At 38.0% G+C, this 20,382-nt stretch overlaps 1 protein-coding gene across 1 annotated transcript; it reads left to right on the forward strand.

Moving 5' to 3' along the window:
* The first annotated feature begins 17,040 nt into the window (after positions 1-17,040).
* On the forward strand, positions 17,041-19,849 carry LOC140948539 (uncharacterized skeletal organic matrix protein 8-like). The gene is made up of 2 exons (XM_073397789.1): positions 17,041-17,156; positions 19,182-19,849. Exons 1-2 carry the CDS (start codon positions 17,067-17,069, stop codon positions 19,803-19,805), a joined length of 714 nt encoding a protein of 237 aa, XP_073253890.1. The 5' UTR covers positions 17,041-17,066; the 3' UTR covers positions 19,806-19,849.
* Positions 19,850-20,382: the final 533 nt, after the last annotated feature.

Genomic DNA, 20,382 nt, shown 5'->3' on the forward strand with positions numbered 1-20,382 from the left:
TGCAGTTCAGTATTACAGCTAGAGTTTCCATGACACTAAAACGTCAATCAGTGCAAAGTCTTTCAGGCCACAAAGCAGCCCGTACTTTTTGCGTAAGCCAAGAAGGCGGAATAGTCGAGGTAATGGTCTGGAGCAAAACAAAATGGTCTTTCCCTCTTGTCTGGAGCAGAGGGGGCACGGCGGGGGAGGGGAGAGGTGAGTGAGACTGGGGAGGGAATCGAAAAATAAGTCTAAAAAATACAAGAGAAAATGACAAAGAAAAAAATAAAAGAAAGAAAACAAGAAAGAAAAAAAGTTTCGCCGTCTTCAAGCAGTTGAAAAGTTCTACCAAAGAAAAAGTACTACCAAATCCGTTCCTGCTGATCAATAACAAAGCGCCAAAAGTTGAATATCGTATTTATTCGAATAAGCGCCTAACCTCGAATTAGCGCCCACCTCGAATAGGCATCCTAAAGGCAACAAAGTTAATAAGCGCCCACCCCCACTCCACTCCCTCCCACACAAACTCAAATAAGAGACAATAAGTAATAAAGAGACCCTCCCGAAGACGGAGTTTTCGTCAGAGCATTTTACAGAAACCTTGCTTTGTTACATTTCTGCTTTTTGTTTTTACCATTTATTGTTTTGTTTCAAAACTAACATACTACACTTGGTGAGAATGGCGAAAATTTAATAAGCGCCCAGCCTCGAATAAGCACCCACCTCGAATAAGCGCCCACTCTCAAGGTCCAAAAATTTAATATGCGCCCAGGGCGGTTTATCGAATAAATACGGTATATACCATAAAAATTTGTAAATGAAGGACGCAGTTAACCTGAAACAGGCCTTCAGGTAGTTGGGAAAACGCAAAGAAAAGTGGGCTAGAAAAAATGGCGAAGGGGCGGGGTTAGGGAGAGAGGGCGAAAGGTCCTCCTACTCTTTCCCTCTTACTCTCTTCCACGTTTGTTTTCCTCCGCTCCCGATTTCGCGCCACTGTCCACTGTCCGCTATCCACTATCCACAGTCCACTGTCCACTACACCTGGAAAAGGCTAGTTCATAGTGGGCCAGAGAGTTTTTTTCCAATGGCGATGCAAGGGATCTATAGATGTCCATTTAGGAGCATTTGCCATTTTTAAAAGCTCATGATCACGCTGCAACTATTCCTGCTTTAGCATTAGTAAAACGACAGTTTTTTTTTTTTCTATTTTCTGGTTTGTTCTAGAGGAAAGTTTTTGGTGATTTGTTTTTGATGATGGTGTTTCATCGTCGATCGAAACGAGTTAAAATGTTTTCTGAAACGTTCGTTACAATGTAACTTTATGAGCGTGATAGTGTGGGACCGGTCATTTTTAGCGGGGGGGGTTGGGCTACTATTTTTGGGGGGAGTCATAATTTTTTTCAAGCCTTCAAGGGGAGGGTCACAATTTTTTTTTTAGCCTTCAGGGGGAGGGTCATATATTTTTTTTAATGGTTGAACATTATTTAGAACAGCCCACCATATGACTTTTTTTGCACTCAATAATCATTCTAAGCGAACTTATAGGTTCAGAAAACGGGATTTTTTTCCGGCTCGCGCTACGCGCTCGCCATGATTATGTTCTGCCTAATCAAACATTCGAAGAAAACTTGACGGTTCAAGCAAAAGGATGTTTTTTTTTCGGTTTGCGCTACGCGCTAACCATGATAATTTTGTGTCTAATCAACACTCTGGGCAAACTTGTTCGCTAACAATAAAAAAAGGATTTTTTTCCGGCTCGCGCTACGCGCTCGCCTTGATTATTTTCTGCGTATATTACACACTTTCAAAAGGATTTTTTTTGCTAGAGTTCGATCTAACTTTTTATTAACATTCTGAAGCTGGTAGCTTTCAGGAAACAGGTTTCATTACGGCCTCGCGCGCCATCCTTAGTTATGACTCTATTGATCATGAGGGGCCTTCACTTGAAAAAACTGCAGGCCAAAAAATATCATCAAACACATACAGAACGAATGGCTGTGAATGGTCAGCCTCCTTTGCTTGAGAGTGAAGAAATACCGCTTTTCAACTTTTCCAGAAGATGCAAAATAGTTGCTGGAGGGAGCACATCTTCTTGTAAAAAATATTGTTTTTGTTAAAGAAAATTAGATGAAAATTAAAAAAGGGATAGGGGAAGGGTCACAATTTTTTTCACCCTTCCCTGGGGGAGGGTCATAATTTTTTTTGTCATGTTGAAGGGGAGGGTCATATTTTTTTCCAACCACTTTTCGAAATAATAGTAGCCCTCCCTCCCCCGATAAATAATGACCGGTCCCTAATACATCGAAACGTACATTTATATTGTTACAGAATTACTTGAAAGAGAAAACTTGCAAGAAAAAAAAAAGAGTTCTAATAAGTTAATATTGGTTATCCCCGTCTTAAATTTAACGTAATTATGCCTTTTGACGTATGCTTAAATTAATAAAACACACCACTGTACTTGTTTAAAGTTTGTTTTCGTTGGGCTCCGGTCGTCGACGTCTTGCCGACGTCGCTCAAAAAAGCCGACTTCTGGGCAGTTCTACAATATATGTTGTATCCAAACAAAATGACTCTTCTAAATAAGATAAGTGTGTTGAAAGATGTAATAATTATAGATTGTATGCTTGAATTTGGCATGTGATCAGCATTGAATAGAATGTTGAAAGTGAATCTGTCGTTAACACCGCTGGCGTGACGGGCCGTGTCACGGTATTTTTAACCACTGGAATGTCGCGATTTTTCGCAAAATTAGGGTTGAACTTGGCGTCTTGCGGGCTACTTAAAATCGTTTGCCCAGAGATTTGTTTCAATTTTTCGATATATTGGGGCCTAGTTAAGCCGTAGAAAGTCAATTTGCGAAGTTATAGCGCATTGTAAAAATTTACATTATTTTAACCCTATAATTTTGAACGGTAGAAATTGTCAATAGGGCCTATTTTTAACAATACCTTTTTGGCCACAAACTTATTACAGCTTTCACAAATTTATCGTCTTATAAGAAAGAAAGGGTCATAAAAACTATTCGTGTTCTTCAAAGGCTGCCAAATCGTTGTGGTTTGACGTACAAGTCAATGGAATTTGTGTAAAATTTCGCTTTACCGGAAGTGGATTTTGAGCTCCGAACGGGCAAAATGAGTTTTCTCGAATTTTAACAAAAGAATACGTCATTTGGGAAAACTAACTACAGCATGTTTCATTGCTCATTAAGGGTTATCGATGAGCAAAAAATGAGCGAAATTCGAATTTTGAACTTGTGCCACAAAAAGTCGATTTTGGTCGATATTTACAGACAGTCGCTCTTAACAATTATTCCACGAACGCCCACAAAATCTCGTCGAATCTCCCCGACTTAATTTTGTTAGAACAAACCGGAAAAGACAAGCGACTTCCGCTATTCACATGTCACACGTCTATCAAAATTGTCAACGCTTGAACGGACTTGCCTGGACTGGATGAATGAAAAACCAAAATATTGTAGCGATGGACACTTTTAAAAACTCATCGGGATTCTAGGATTTTACACAGCAGGACAGCTAAAAAAAACGGGCAGATAACTTTCAAACAAGCTCTTGTGGGTTTTTTGTTTGTTTGTTTGTTTGTTTGTTTGTTTTCGATGAAATTGCATTTTCTATCATTCTAAGAAATGAATTAAAACGATTTGTTTCGGGCGCCATTCTATCCTTCGCGAAAAAATATCTCAGCTAGCTTCCAATTTTAAACTGACGCGTGCACCGGCCATATATGGAGAGCATGGTATAATGGCTCAAATACCATAATGGCTAAGCCAATCAAAACGCTAGAATTGCATTACCAAATGATTCAGTTTTTAATAATGCCAGTTATACACAGGAGATAATTCACACCAGCTAGGTTCATAAATTGCGCATGCCTTGCTGCATGACGAACTCGATTTTTCTTAGGACGTTATTGCAGTCCACCTCTGCAACCATTTAGTCCTTTGCTGACTATTATGACTATCAGTCTTACAAGGGCTATTTTAGGTAGTGTACAGTCAAGGAGGACTGGCCTATCTTTCTCGATAGAGACAAATCCAAAAACTCACCGCTGTCTAAGTGTTAAAGCGGATCCCGTTCTTCGTCCACAGTTATGACGAGATGTAGAACGAGAAAATTGGAACCGAGAAATGTCTGCTTAACAACGGGACCTAGCCTCCCACGCAGACGTTCTTAGGGGTTCGTCACGCGTTCCTGCGCAGGAAATAACGCCGACGTAAACACAAGCACCTTATCTCCTTGGTTTCCATTACTTTTTGTTGCTTTTTGTATTCTCGGACGTCATTGGGACCAATATCGCAAACGTCTTCCAAATTTTGTAGAGCACTAGTTTACTCAGACACTGGCCTCTAATGTTATGATCACAAAAACCATGTTACGCCAATGGTTTGAGAGGATTGTTTTCTAGTAAGACATGTGCATTTTTATTTTATTAATGCCTATGAAAAAACGTAAGGACTGTAGCCTCCGTGGCGCAATGGATAGCGCGTCGGCCTCCTAATCTTAACTTATTACCAATCTCCTTTTGGCACGAGCGTTTAGACATGATTTTCTTTTTCAACAGTTAGAGTTAGTCGCTCTGTTCTCCCGCAAGTCCTAGTTACTCGCACTACCAGATCTAACAGCAACCGCAATGTCACTCACTTTATTTCAAGGAAATGTAATACTGCCACTGTTCATAGATCCTAATATTTTAATAGAACCACCAGAAATAATCTGGAACACGTTAACAAATAATCTTCAAATTTCATGCAATCTTCAGACCAGCCTTTTCAAATCCGAGTCCATCATGTACAAGTAATACGTGGATACCTTAGAACGTAACTAGGACCCAGAGAATCCACGATCCTGGAAGACTATCTGTCCGTCGTGTAACCTTCAGGCGTAACGTGTCTGTCTGTCTCCGTTGTTGTTTTTAATTGCCACATGAAGTTTTTCCTACATATCTTTTAAGCTCTGGGACCACTGTAATTGGCTCACCGCTGTTGTGGCACCCCTGCCTATTAAATATTTATTTATTATTCATTGTTCAGTAACTGGCGAAGCTACTAAATAAAATAATTGAATAAAATAAAATAAGCTGTAAATGCCATGACAGCCGAAAATTGGGGGTTAGAGTTCCGTCAGAGGTGTTTTTTTCTTTCTTATGACTATAAGAGGCCCTTCTTTTAATTTTTGCATGTATAAATGACCATCCTGACTTCAATTTGTTCAAAAGACGTAGATTAATTTTTACGTTTGCTGCTGATAGAGGCAAAGAGAGCGTTTTCACTCATGTGGGCAGCATTTATGCTAATTTATTCGAACAAAAGAAGGCGAGCCAGTTAATTTCTTTTGAGAAGGGCTTCCGTCAAGCTAAGTGTCATGTTGTTTCACAGACACGGGGCTATTATCTGGTTTACATTTGAGGTAGACTGGATAAATTCCAGGGGGGTGGGGTTGTTCTAAAGAGCATGCTTTGTGATGGAACTTAGATTTGCTGAATTTTTATACCAGGGCTTATCCCTGTCTTTCAAGCTCGGTTTCTCCCTCAGGTTGGGGGAAATTGAGTCCAGATGGGCGTCGTGTTATTGCACAGACACAGGGCTATCATCTGGTATGCATTTGGGGTAACCTGGTTAAATTCCAGGGGGTGGAGTTGTTCTAAAGAGCATGCTTTGTGCTGGACTGCGGATTTGCTGTATTTTTGTACTGGGGCTTATCCCCATTTTTCAAAGCTCAATGTCTCCCTAAAATTGAAAAGGGATTGTGTCTAGCTGGGTGTCATGTTGTTGCACAGACACAGGGCTATTATCTGGTATGCATTTGGGGTAGTCTGATAAAATTCCAGGGGGGGGGGTGGAGTTGTTCTATAAAGAGCATGCATGGGGTTGTTTTAAAGTCTGATGTGCTTCGGCACTGTTTTGCAGTTTTTTGTACTGTTTGCATGCAAGCAATGACGCACTCTGTTGGTAATGTTCCAAGTCAGGAAGCAGTTAAACTGGTGGTTGTGGGAGGTGGTTTTGTTGAGCAGTGTTGGTTGAAAAATGGGGTGAATTGGGGAAATGGCTTTGCAATCAGTGACGCTAACTCTAAAATTGTCCCTCATTTTCCAGACTAATGAGGAAAACTTCACTTTTGTCACCTTCAAGACAGAGTTCTATCAAATCGAAGCTAGTGTATTCAAGGATGCTTCCAGTTCATTTTTTAGTAATAAATTTCGCCATCATGACATCACTGCTATTGTTAAGGATCATTTATGTGTTACCCAACTTCCTTGATTTTATAGGAGACCTTACTATTTAAGTATCTTTCGCTTTTTGTCCTCATTGAGGGAAATTTGGATTGTGCCACAAAAATTCAACAATATTACGTCATAATGACATCAGATTACGCCATTTTGTCAATCAAGTTACGCCCAGAAGTTGGAGATGATGAGTACATTATTGTGGGTTATTTTGGTGACCTTAGGATTAGCGGTTTTGAAGTTATAGAGGGGGGCTTCCGAGGCCCCCCCCCCCCGGTCGCAGGAAGGAAAAAAAGCTCGGCTGAATAGGGTTAATATAAGCCAGCGTTGCATCGGCACACGCGGCGTACAGACAAATGTACTGATTGAAAATTATTGAAAGTCGATGATTAGCGAAAAAAAAAATGAAAGCACTACCTCAAATACGACGCTAAAATACCATACTCTCTATTTTTTAATTACCTTTAATACAAATTGCCCTATCAACCCCACCCCGCTCTACCACAAAATTTTGAGTAAGCATTGGGTTCGATTTCTTAAATCAACCTACAAAAAATGATCACTCTTCAGCTACTGCTGACCATATCACTGCCACCGGACATAACATTAAATGGGATCAGTTTGAAATTTTAGCATCAGACAAAACAGATTATCATTGTAAGATAGAAGAAACATTGTTTATTCAAGACTTTTAATGACAATATCAGCAGTGAAATGCTGATGCTTTATTAGCTGTTGCCTTTTGTATTCATTACCGTTAAGAATTCTTAATCTCATTTCCAGACCCCTTGTAATTTTTGAATATATAGTCCCGTCATTTTACATTAACAATCACTTAAGATCACTCTTGAAAATGTTTGTTGAATAGGATACGAAACGTCAAGTTTTTAAAAATGCGGAAACTCACAATGTTTACCACCGCTGTTTCTGTTTTATTTTTTTGTACAATTCAACCAACTCAACCAACAAAGATTGAAAACAACCTAAAAAAAAGATTGGTGTCAAGTTGTAAACTAACAGCTTTATATTTAAAGTTTTGGATGTTTTGTTTAATATTTGCTTTATAAAAAAAACCTTTTTGTTAAATGGTTTTGTATGAAATCCCCCGAAATTTCCAGTGAGGAGGCATGGATGCTTGCAGTGTCGTTTAGGGTTGTAAAATGCACATTTTTATCAATGAGTAGACTCTCAAAAAGTTAAAGAAAACTTTTCAGTATATGAGGAGAGTCCTCATAAAAAGGCTTTGCCTGACAGCAGAGTTCGGAAAAGGTATACATAAAGGTACAGACAATTGTCACTCAATTGAGTAACATGATTCCCTGCTGGACAAGTGCTACGAGGCGCTAAATTACTTTGCAATAAGATGGTAGTCCCGACAAACAAAACGAGCAGTATTTCTTTGCTCCTCTCTAGGGTATTTACATCATGACCTGTATAAGGGTTCCATGCTTCTGTAGTTCTGAATTTGAGCTTGAAACCGATTATGATAATCAAACCTGCGTGCCTGCTCCTACCCTACGTTTATGTACGCTTCGGTTCATGTACGTAGGAAACGACTCACATCCAAATTAAATGCCTAAGATCTTTCTACGTCGTAATATCCCTTACATCATAATGCAATTTCCAATGACGAACTTGTCGATGAGTTACGATCATCATCATTTTCATTATCATTATTACTGATATGACCCATCATTAGTCTGTTAATTATTAGCCTTTTTAAACTTAGGGACTCGATCATGATGTTTCAACAAGACTTCCCTACAGTATGTGTGAGATTGATTAAAACTATTAAATGAACAGATATAAAGAAACATGCTACATGTGATCAGGTGGACGCCATGATGATGCCAAGGAAATACACCTTACAGTTCCTGACGACCTATACAAACTCCGAACGTCAGCGCGTTGATACATTCCGGTATAGAATATCTTCATTGATAGCAAACGTCAGTAGCTGCATCTCACGCGTCAATATGCGGATTATCCGCGGTGTAATACAATTTATGGACTATTATCAGGGTTACGTTCATTGTCAAGGATGCTTTTTTCCTTTGTTTTACGTCAGTTGAGTAATAAATTATATTATTAAAAACTGAACCATTTGATAATGCAATTCTAGCATTTTGATTGGCTTAGCCATTATCGTATACGAGCCATTATACCATGCTCTCCATATATGGTCGGTGTAGGCGTCAGTTTAAAATTGTAAGCTAGCTGAGACTTTTTTTCCGCGAAAGATAGAATGGCGCCCGAAGCAAATCGTTTTAATTAATTCATTTCTTAGAATACTAGAAAAAGCAATTTCATCGGGAAAATATCAAACAAACAAAAAAGCCACTAGAGCTTGTTTGAAAGTTTATCGAAAAACACATGAAAATACATGGAACTAAAGAACCGTAAAATTTCGAAAATAAGCCCCTCCAAATACAAGTGTTGTTTCTTGATGATTGCGAAGCCACGAGCCGAGTCGTCACTCGCCGATAGATAACTACGGCTTGTTTATCCGACATGAAGAATATAAATCACAAGCAACCAGAATACAGGCTATGCAGCTATTCACTAGAGGAATCGAGGTTTCAGTATAGCTTCTTTTTTCGTTCAGCAAAACCAGCTGATGGCTTCAAACAACTTCATAACAAGCTGCCGACATAACAGTTTTTTTTCCGTTGTTCTTACTTTTGCAACTGCACCGAAAATCCAAATTCACAGTAATTTCGACGGCTGTTACTTAAAAATTCTTTTTCTTCACATTATCTGCCAGGTTTTTTAGCTGTCCTGCTGTGTAAAATCCTAGAATCTCGATCAGATTTTAAAAGTGTTCATCGCTACAATGTTTTAATTTTTCATTCATCCAGTCCAGGCGAGTCCATTCGCGCGTTGACAGTTTTGATGGACGTGTGACATGTGAGTAGCGGAAGTCGCTTGTCTTTTCCGGTTTGTTCTAACAAAATATAAGTCGGGGAGATTCAACGAGACTTTTTGGGCGTTTTTGATAAAACAATTTTTCCACTCGCGCTTATTGGATATGAGATTATTATAGCCAACTCGGCGCTACCCACCTGATTGGCTATTTACCATCTCATATCCAACGCGCCGTCGTGGAATAATTGTTAATTACACCGGAGATGAGCCCAATGTTTAAGAGAAGCATCCTATGCGCATGCCCTGAGTTGCAAGAAAAAAAAGCTTTGTTTTACGGCGGAAAAATAATTGAGAACCTTGATATCGATCACTAGTACTTCCCGCATGCAAAGCGGCGCTCTACCATTTAAGCTAATCGCCCTGTGCTATGAAATCTGAACAAAAAATTAGATAAACAATAGTGTTTCCTCGAGAACCAGGATAAATCTTACGCTTATCGGTTTTAAAGAGAGATTCATCCATTCATTCATTCAATTATCTTTAAGATGGCTTAAATTAGTAAAAAAAAAAAAGAGAAAATCAGTTGAACTATCCTACTGAAATAACGTAAATCAATTTCATTGTTATTCTTTATAGTAAAATACCAAAACGTGAATAATTTAACCATATTATGCGTTTCTCAGGACACAGAACTACATAGAGCAAGATGATGGTTAAGAAATTGAATTCTAGTCCATAAGTTAAGTCCTAACAGGTGGTTCCAAAATCAAAGCTAAACCCTATGATAGTTTGAGCCACATTTTGCAACGAAACAGGTACTTTTTCAGGAGTAGGTGGAAATAGAATCTTGGGATTGCCAAAAATCATTTATATAAATCGGTTAAATCGTTCCTGCTGAAAACGCGATATAAAACCATAACCAAAAGGCATATAAATAGGTTCGGGCCACCCTAATGGCGCGCCTACAGGCACAAGCTGACCCGGCCCGTTATAAGCAAATCGATTACTCTTGCAGTTTGCAGAAGAGAAATACAAGAACCAAAAAAAGGAGAAACAAGTATTATGGTTCGTATAAGGAATGAACGCACGCGGCCTTGGAGTTACCAGCAGGGCGCTCTGCCGAATGAGCTAGCGGCCGGACTCTACACAATTCCACGAAAGAAAACCGATTTCAATAATTTTTCTATTATTCATTTAAAGTATTTTCCACGTTCACACAGTTTTTACAAGAATTCCCGTCAACAAAACATTTGTATCTCCCTTGACTGTTTCAGCGCGGATGTTTTTTCGGCAATGAAACGCCTTTTCCTGTCACCCCGCTGCACTACTTCCACGTTAAGTTAACGTGGTGTCTTCTATTTTTACAATCGGCGTCGATCGTAAAATTATAAAAGTGATAATAAAGACATCACTATTTAAGGTAATATCAAACATTTTCATACTGGTATTCCTACATTAGCTGCAATACAACAGAGTGAAAAGCCTATTTTTAAAGGAAGTAATACTGCAAAAGCTGACCAATATTACCGGGATACTGGGACAAACAGGATTCTCTTAAAAACATCTGTGCAGCTATGAAAAAGAAGTGTCCAATTTTGTTGCTATCAGAGCCAGAATCAGCGTGGCTTCTAATAAACGGAACAAATTCAACCTAGTAAGACTTTCATCTCGGATCTTCTGCAATGTTTACACCAACAACGTAATGCCCTCAAACTAAGAAGAATAGTATTTTGCTCGTAAATATCTTGGGCGAGCATAGTGGAATGGCTTGTCTTAATCAAGTTAAAAAGAAATTTCATTTCATAGATGTAAAAAAGAGAGCTGACAGGAAAACAAAGGCAACCAATAAGTCTGCGTATAATTAGCCACCTCTCATCTTCCTCGTTCTATAGGCCATGAAGCAACATGAAAAAAATATATACCCGTCACTAGTATTACAGAAGGGAAAAATACCTTTAGTAAGGCTTGACTATATCTCTGAAAACTACGCAAATGTATGTATCCAAACTCAACACGAGAGAATCCTAATATATACGACTGATGCAAATTTATATCGACTATATCTCGCATGGATACGATCATCACATTGTCTAATAGATTACGACCCAGAGAACTGAGCAATCACAGCGCCCAAAATGTTTTAGACTACCTTTCATCTTTTTGACTGTCTAGAAATAATTTTACATTTTATTCAAAAAAAAAGTGTTACTGTCCGCATTCTTGTTTCCATGTTATTTTTCTTATGCTTTCCATACACTCTAAAAAGGCGGAAAAGGGCTGACGAAGACAACTAGAGTGGAAAAAATGAAAATAGAAGCAATTTTCTATTATTGAAATATAATATTATACCCTACAGACGCTGACACTGACGCTTTATTCCCAATATACTGAGCTATGATCATGATTGTATTTTTAACAAGTAGAAAACTATTTTCTAGAACAACATAGAAATATCGTCAAAATGCTCGAAACTCAAGAGTAATTAATATACTGTAAAGTTCAGTTGCACGAAAGGTCAAAGACAATGTCGTCGTCACTAAGAAAAATAAAAAAAAGAGTCATTATTCGAATTCTTTTTTCCCTGCTTTTATGGTGTTTCGATGCAGTTTTTAAGAGGCTATACCGATATTTTTCAATCGCCTTAAAAGTGGTTTTTTTCCGACAAGAATAAACAAAAAACTTTGAAATTGATAAAAGCCGAATTTCGTGCGATCTACAATCACAGACAAAAGTAGTTGGGAAGGCTGTACAACTTAACAGTAGTCCATTTTAATCCTGAAAAAAGAGAGTTCTCTTTTGCTAAATATCCCCCGTCCCCCCTGTTCAATGTTGGGATATAACAGAACAATTACGTGCACAAACATTAACGTTTTGATCAACATTGGGCCAGGGGCGGGGGGAGGAAGGAAAAGAAGAGGTAAAAAAAGGCAACCTTCCCAACACTTTTGACGATGATTGTAGGAGAATAGGAAATCAACTTTAAACGCTTATAAAACTTGTCGCATTTAACATTTGATTGAGATATCTCGCCCTGGAACTGTGCTGATAATGCACTTTCCAAAGTATATAAAAAATACAATAAAGGTTATATTTCAGTAAACTCATAAATAGGAGAATTTTGCATCTGACGTGCGTGACATTTGACAGCGTGACCACAAAGTCCACTGGGTGAAAACGCTTTCTTTTAAGAACGTCAGAAGAAAACATTTAAGGCCTTTAATTTTTCTCATGAACTAAGAGACGTTTTCTTCGCGTGGACTACATAGAAAGAATGGCCGCAGGTGGTCTGTTTCACTAGTTTTAACGAAAAGTCACGAGGGTATTTTTAAGCAAAAAATGCTATACAATTGCTGTCGTTGTCATGTATACATGTATCTTTTTCATCAGCGGCATTATTCCTGGTTAACTTTTGCCATTTCCTATCAGCGAAATATTTTGAAAGATGTTACAAATAGAAATGGCATAAAGGCTGCCACAATAAAGTTTTTTTTGCATTCTGGCGCTGTTAAAGTATCGTAGAAAAACGTGATGTTTAATTTGTAGTTGCGAGGAAGGAGTGAGATAAGTGCCGAATTAAAATCTTCTAGACTGTATTTGCGTAAGGCCTGAAAGTTATACGGAACCTCTATAAAAGAGTTCATTCAGCCATGTTCAGTGTTCATATAGAAATTGCTGTGCTAGCGTCGCCTGTCAATCATTCAGTTAATTTGATTACAGTAAACAACATGGGTTTCCACATTACTCCATCACATTACTCCACAAGAAAATGCAAAATATATGCACAATGAACCAACTTTCAAACAAGAAAAGGGTAAAAACATGTAAATCATGTAAGAATATGGACAGCTTTTGATGCATTTATCTACAGAGATAAATTTAACAACTGTTTCCCAACATTACTCCATTTAAACAGTGCCCCATAAAGGTCAATTAGCAAAGTTAGTTTAATTTCAACGCTATCCATGGAGTACTGTTGTATTTTACTTAGAATTAAGCTAAAATATCTATTAAAATTAGTTTGGTTAAGTCCTTGCAAAGCCCCGAACAAGTCAATTAGGCTATTTTGTCGTTAGCGCTACTATAAAGGAATTATTTTCGGCTACGAAAATGGAGTAATGTGGTGTGTGATGACTTTGCATGTGTTACCCTTTTTTATTAGATTAACGAAGACAATAGACGCCTTATTCTAAATCAAGAGCGTACTTTGTTGTCGTTTTCTGAAACCAGTTTCGAAAAGCAGTGCCACAAGGGCTTAACTAGAGTTATTCAGCCGGAGAAAGTAGCCTCTAGAATTCGGCAAATCTCCACTCAGCCTCATAGTTTGCTCGCCTGGCAAATTGGCATTTGCTGAATGTTGTAAAGAATGGGGGAACTGCTAAGGAAGATGTCAGCTACACTGTCGCAATCCGAATGATTTTTGCGGGAAGTGGTGAACGCACTATATCTTGCTTTAAGATTTGGAGCATATCAGCCTATGCTACAGTCAATAGTTTTCACCGAAAATAGTCGTACATTTGTATTTTGGCCCTCTTCCTGTGCCCCGGAAAGAGCAATAGTTGTACTTACCGGGTTGCAAAACATGCCGAATATAAACAGGCGTGTGCGCCAAAAACTGTCTTAACAAGGTACGGCAAATATTTTTTTTCAACAGAGTACTGTTTACGAGTGTTTTTTGAAGACGTTTCTACTGACAAAAAGTCGTCGAGTTTTGATCTTTCACGGCCACACCCAGAATTTTCAGACAATCACAGACAAAAGTAGTTGGGAAGGCTGTACAACTTAACAGTAGTCCATTTTAATCCTGAAAAAAGAGAGTTTTCTCTTTTGCTAAATATCCCCCGTCCCCCCTGTTCAATGTTGGGATATAACAGAACAATTACGTGCACAAACATTAACGTTTTGATCAACATTGGGCCAGGGGCGGGGGGAGGAAGGAAAAGAAGAGGTAAAAAAGGCAACCTTCCCAACACTTTTGACGATGATTGTAGATCAGCTACTGAAACTCCAGCACCATAGGAACTTAAAGTTTGGTGTTTAGCAAACAATCCCTGTAAGAAGTAAAAAATTCTGTCTGTTTGAATTCGACTAAAACGAAAATATATTTCAAACCTTAAATTTTCAAAGCCGTGATAGATTATTTAATAAAAACGTAACGTTGTAAATGACTCAAAACATTCTTAAGGAGCGTCAGAATGCTGCTTAATATCATATTTCGATGCTAGCAAATGTTGGTGTATTTTCGTTTTTGCGATCTTCAAAACTAACCCTTTTCACTCACTACCCGTCTAAGTGCAACTTCATTCCAAATTTGGACTTTAGCGCTATTTTAATTTGTATCTCTCTGACACGACTCGAACGAATTTTTTAAAAATCTCTTCACATAATCTTTATAACGTATGTAAGAAGGTCTGAAGCTTTCACAGAGATTGATTCACTGCAACATCTTAAATTTTCAAGACAAACCTATCCTACGAACCTGTCCAAAATCTGCGTTACAACATTTACTGTTTGACTTTATGCTAATTTTTCCAAAATAATGCGCACTATTCATACCTCCATGAGCAGTACATTTTAGTTTGAATTTAGCGCATCTTTTGAATGTAAAACATTGACAATCCTCACACTGAAATGTACTCGTCATGGATATACGCATTATTTTGGAAAAATTAGCATAACGTCTAACAGTAAATGTTGTAACGCAGATTTTTGACAGGTTCTTAGGATAGGTTTGTCTTGAAAGTTTAACATGTTGCAGTGAATCAATCTCTGTGAAAGCTTCAGACCTTCTTACATACGTTATGAAGATTATGTGAAGGTATTTTTAAAAAATTCGTTCGAGTCGTTTCAGAGAGATACAAAATAGCGCTAAAAGTCCAAATTTGGAATGAAGTTTGGATTGAAGTTGAAAATACACCAAAATTTCCTAGCATCGAAATATGATATTCAGCAGCATTCTGACGCTACTTAAGAATAATTTGAGTCATTTATAACGTTTTTACTAAATAATTTATCACGGCTATTAAAAATTTAAGGTTAATACATTTTCGTTTTAGTCGAATTCAAACATACAGACTTTTTTCCTTCTTACGGAGTGTATTTGCTAAACACCAAACTTTACGTTCCTAGTGTTGCCGGATTTTCAGTAGCTGGTCTAGATCGCGCAAAATTAGGCGTTTATCAATTTCAAAGTTTTTTTTATTATTATAGTCATAGTAATATCGATTTTACTAAAACCTACATTCTGACAAATTTAAATTTATAGTCAAACATTGGTGAAAATTTTATAGCGATCAGACAAGGATAAAATCACTTTTAAAGCGATTGAAAAATATTGGTATGGCCTCTGAAAAACTATATCGAAACACCATTTATATACTATAGAAGCATATTTGTTTAATAAGTAACAAGGGCGTAGCCAGCTTTTCGACTAGTTGTAGGCCTCGTTGACTTTTATTTCCACATATCCTGAAAACTGCACGCACGACTACGATGTAGTACGCACTGACCTCACCAACACTTTGAGCTCTTAAGCTTTTTAACTCACCCCAACAACGCATAATTTGTTACAAGCGGTAGCGTGATCAAACCAAAACGAGCCTACAGGTCTATGGTCTGGCTACGCTCCTGTGTAATATAACTTTTTTCGCAGCTGACGCTGTCCTAATATATTTAACTAACCCTGTGATAATGTTTTTAACAACAAGAGCTATAAGTTGTTTTCAATGTCACGCAACAAAAAAATAAATTGGAAACCGTCCAGTGGAAGGAGCCAAGAAAATAAAATGTCATAAAAGACTAATATATAAACTTTTTGTCCAAGTCTCAAGTCTTTGTGGCCTACAGTTTCTGAGTTATTTGCCGAAACGTTTCATGCACCTTTGTAGAGCTTTGTATGGAGACGCCATATTGGTGTACCGTTTTGGTGCACCAATATGGCCGCCGGAAATCAACAAAAACATCTGGAATTCACTTTATCTATAAAAGCTCTTTCTTTTCACTCGAGAACAAGCATACGTGCACATAAACATATCTTCTAATACCTGAAAAGGTTATACTGCTGAAAATCAAGAGGACAGAGGTTTATTTCAACGAGACAGCATTCCCATTTTGATGTCACGCACTGTGAAAACTCGAAAGTTCAAATTGCAGTATTTTTGAAATGAAACATGCTATGGGATTGGAAACTCGTACAAAGATTTCTTTTTTGTTTGTCTTAAACCCGAGTGTAAATAAGAATTCGTAAAACCTCGCTATTTTGACTTTACAATTTGATGACGTCACTGTGAAAACCATCTATTTTCTATAACAACATAGAATTGTTGTCAAAATTCTCGAAAAAGTTCACTTAAACATAAGATTTAAGACGGTGTCGTCGTCGCCAAGAGAAATCACAACTAATTTCCAGGAAGTCTTCGCAGCTAAAGAATAACTCAAATTCAACGTCAACGGAAAAAAACGATACATGATAATTTCATCATATTATTGATCACGTGCAAAACAGGTCAAGTATATGGCAGTTTGAATTGACGTGGACCTTTTACAACAATACAAACACAGCGTATGACAATTTTTTTCGTTTGGACAACGGTTTTCATACTTATGAATGTCTAACCATTTGTCGAAGTCAAAAAAGGCAGTGCAATCACAACATATAATTATTTTTTTTAGACCTTTTTTGTGTACCTGGTCAGTACTAACCTCACCCTGAGCAGGCAGGTGCATTATCCGCTAAGCGGACTGAGTCAGAAATTATTTCAGTGTAAATAACATTGTAAAAGTTTGCTTTTTTCCCTCTATCTCCTTGAAGGTTTCAATATATCTGTCTTTTTGTTAATCGCTTGCAAACTTCAAATATTCTTGTTAACCTTATTCTATATTATTATTTATATTAAAAGCGGACGTCTTAAGGTGATTTGTCATTCGTGTACAGATAATTAATGTAAGGAAGTACTATGCTCAGTTTCCAAAACTGAATATTGATGTTTAAGGTTGAAGAAAAGACTGATCGAAGAGCGGATAATCAATTCAGCCCTCTTTTCTACCTTGACAACGACAAAAATATTTTTAAGGTATAATATAGATAGCCTTGTTTGAGTAAGGGTATATTAACCTGTGGTAATACCCACGAAGAGTCAGTTTAATCACCTAAACAAGCAGTAGGGGTCTCCAGGAATACAAGGGAAAACAATACGTACATTGAAGAATTTGTAACCATCTTAAATAACAGTGAGTTATAGTCAGATTTAACGTCTACTTTGAGTCGGTATACGTACAGGTCCAATTTTTCATAGTTTCATATATATTTAGTGGGTTAATATATACTCAAGCTAAAACTTCTTCCACGAATAACGGTCAAAGATCAGTTATTACTGCACAACAGATCTATTTCAGTTTTGTATAACTGAGCTGCTGGCGAGCAGCGAATTCAGAAGGGGACAGATCTTTTTACCGTACAGGTACTTCATTTTGAAAATTCTAACCAATCCTACCAGAATTACAAGCCTTTAATCTATTAACATGCCTTTTGTGGAAAAGTCGACTGACAGTTTCGCTGTTCATCTACGACTCTTTCCAGATCGAAATAAAATAAAAAATGCAGTTTTAGCCTTTGCCTATTATTGCATCAAAAATAAAAAGGCAGCTTGATTCCATTAGCAGAAAATATGTCCTTATCAATTTCTATAAGCTAATTCGCCGAAAAGGATCAAGGCTTTGGCGTAACTTAAAATCTTTTCCCGCTTCTGGGTGGGGTTCACCGCACAGTTAATCTTTCGCACAATAGGTTTATAAGTTAAAAATGTTTTTTTTTCTTACTCGAAATAGCTTAATAGGCGCAGGGTACCTGTACAAACCGTGCGGTCATAGCCTCTTTCTTTGTACATTTATATAGGATATATAATTATGGTGATTCCCATTGGCTAGAAATTCCTGAAATAGTGCGTTGATGATCTGTTTATGACAACATGATGATCTTACTTTCATCATAATGCGTTTTGCTAAATCTTTCGAGGATAAACGGCGAATTTGGTTGAAACGGCCAACGTATCAGACCTTGCACTCAAACCAACCGAGAATTCGGCGTTTAAGATCGAAAGGTCGACAATACTGAGGCAACATCACGTTTATTTGGACAATACAAGGCAATATTTATGGCACTGAGTATTTCAGGAGGGATATTGCTATCCTACTGATCTACCGGCGGTGTGCAAGATTTTCCCAAAACATTGTCAAATGAGCATGATCGAACAGCTAATTTTTGGGCACTGTTGGTAGATTTGAACTTATGTACATAAGAGGTTGACATATCATGGAAGACGACATAGAATTATTTCGCCGTCAGAGATCGATGTTTTCTCAATTTCAGTTATAGCTGTTAGTGGGTAAACGGATATCCCATATTAACTTCACGTGAGAATTTTTTCATCACAGGTTATGAAGGACACTTTATTTTATAGCAAACTTTGCTCGATTTTCACTAATGATTGGGACTGTCATGAAAGAACCTACAAGAAAATAGGGAATCACGCAAAGCAGTACTCAGAGAGCACTTCTTTTTTTGTGTGTGTGGTTTTACAGTCGACTCCCGCGATAACTCGAACCTTCTAGGGAAACCGAAAAAAGTCCGAGTTTACTTAGCGCGAGTTCGATCCAGTTATTGGGAGCTCCAAGCAAATAACTGGGATTAAGGAAATAAGCAAATAGATGGCGAGGGAATGCTCTTCAAGGCAGCGAGACCTGACATTTCGAAAAAGGAATTAAGCAACAAAGTTTGATTGATATACATTGATGTACACTGAATTTGAACTGGAGTGACACGAAGTTGTTTTGATTGTTTCTTTTTTCTTAGTGTTCTGGTTTTTCAATGCTGGTTTCGGACTTCAAAGCACGGTTTTGTTCTCTTTTTTTCGACTTGTAACGCGCTCAAAACATGGCTCGAGGTACCGAGGATAGAATTGTATAGAAATGATCTGAAGGGAAACAAAAATGAATTTGATAGCGAGGGTTTGAGTTATCTATAGGGTCAACTGTATTCGCTAAGGTTAGATTTGCACCGGGATTTTAAAATGTTTTTCATTTTCCTTATCTTTCCGTAGATGACCATTCGACTAGTTTTCTTGGCTGCTTATCTACCTGTTCTTTTCGGCGGCTTGATTTGGAAGTGGGAAGTTCCACGCAATGGTGAAGAGTTAACAAAAGGCCTCAAACTTTTGGGATTAAAGCCAGGCCCACTGGGCTACTTCAACCCTGCCTACATGGCCTTTACCAAAGCAGAAGCGGATAAATTTCCCAACCTGGTGTCCTACCACACGATGTTGAGAAGGATGAAAATCTACAACATTACTCGGGAATCCGCTCAAGTTCTTGTGCAGACTAATAGAAGTAGAGTAAGAAGGGACGAGTCAAGTGACAGCGACTGGACGGGAGGGTCAACGGGCCAGTCCTCCCCCATTACAACCTCAAGAGGTTCTTGTGAATCTAAAACAGAAGGACTTTGTGACCTTTGTCCGGCTAGAACTGATCTAGGTCCTGACAAGATACCCGAGTTTATTAACGTAATGGTGTGTAGAGGACAGCAGTCCTGTGGACAAGGTTACGTGACAGGCGAGTGCAAAAACTCTTCCGTGACTCAAACATTCGTACAGAGAGTAGGTTTGGATCAATATAAAACTTACCAGCAGGAAATTACTATATGTTGCGAATGTGCATTGTTCTTTTGATTAATACCATGTCAATGTAAAATAAATTTCGTGGTTATTCTTCAGCTTGTGAGCAGATTATCACTGACGAGTAATTATGATTAGGAGACTGCTGCAATAATTGTATGTAATTATGTATCTTCCTCGAATCTTCCCGTTATGTACGCCATTATAGTTAATTGCGCATGCTTTGCTGTGTGATGAGCTCGATTTGCTTAGGACGTTGTAGGCAATTTTTACAACCATTTAGGCTTTTGATGATTATCGTGACAATCAGCGTTATAAGGACTATAGTAGTGTCCGGTCAAAGAGGACTGACTATATCTCTCTGATTGAACCACGATCCATTTTTGTGCCCATATCCATTTTGAAGCTGGTACACGCAGCCTTATGCTGAGTTGGCCCATAAACAAAGGGGACCTATATAAACTGTGTCATCGTTTCCTCTTAGTACATTTATTGCCCCCACAGGGATTTCGCCCAGAAGACAAAATCCCGAGGAGGCACTCTAGTAACTCGCGCGTATATTAAAAAAAGTACTTACAGTTGAAATATACAGCTAGTACAAGTATGCCAGAAAAATCTCGATATGCTTGAA

This window comes from Porites lutea, chromosome 9 (genome assembly GCF_958299795.1).
Source record: "Porites lutea chromosome 9, jaPorLute2.1, whole genome shotgun sequence".
Classification (NCBI taxonomy): domain Eukaryota; kingdom Metazoa; phylum Cnidaria; class Anthozoa; order Scleractinia; family Poritidae; genus Porites; species Porites lutea.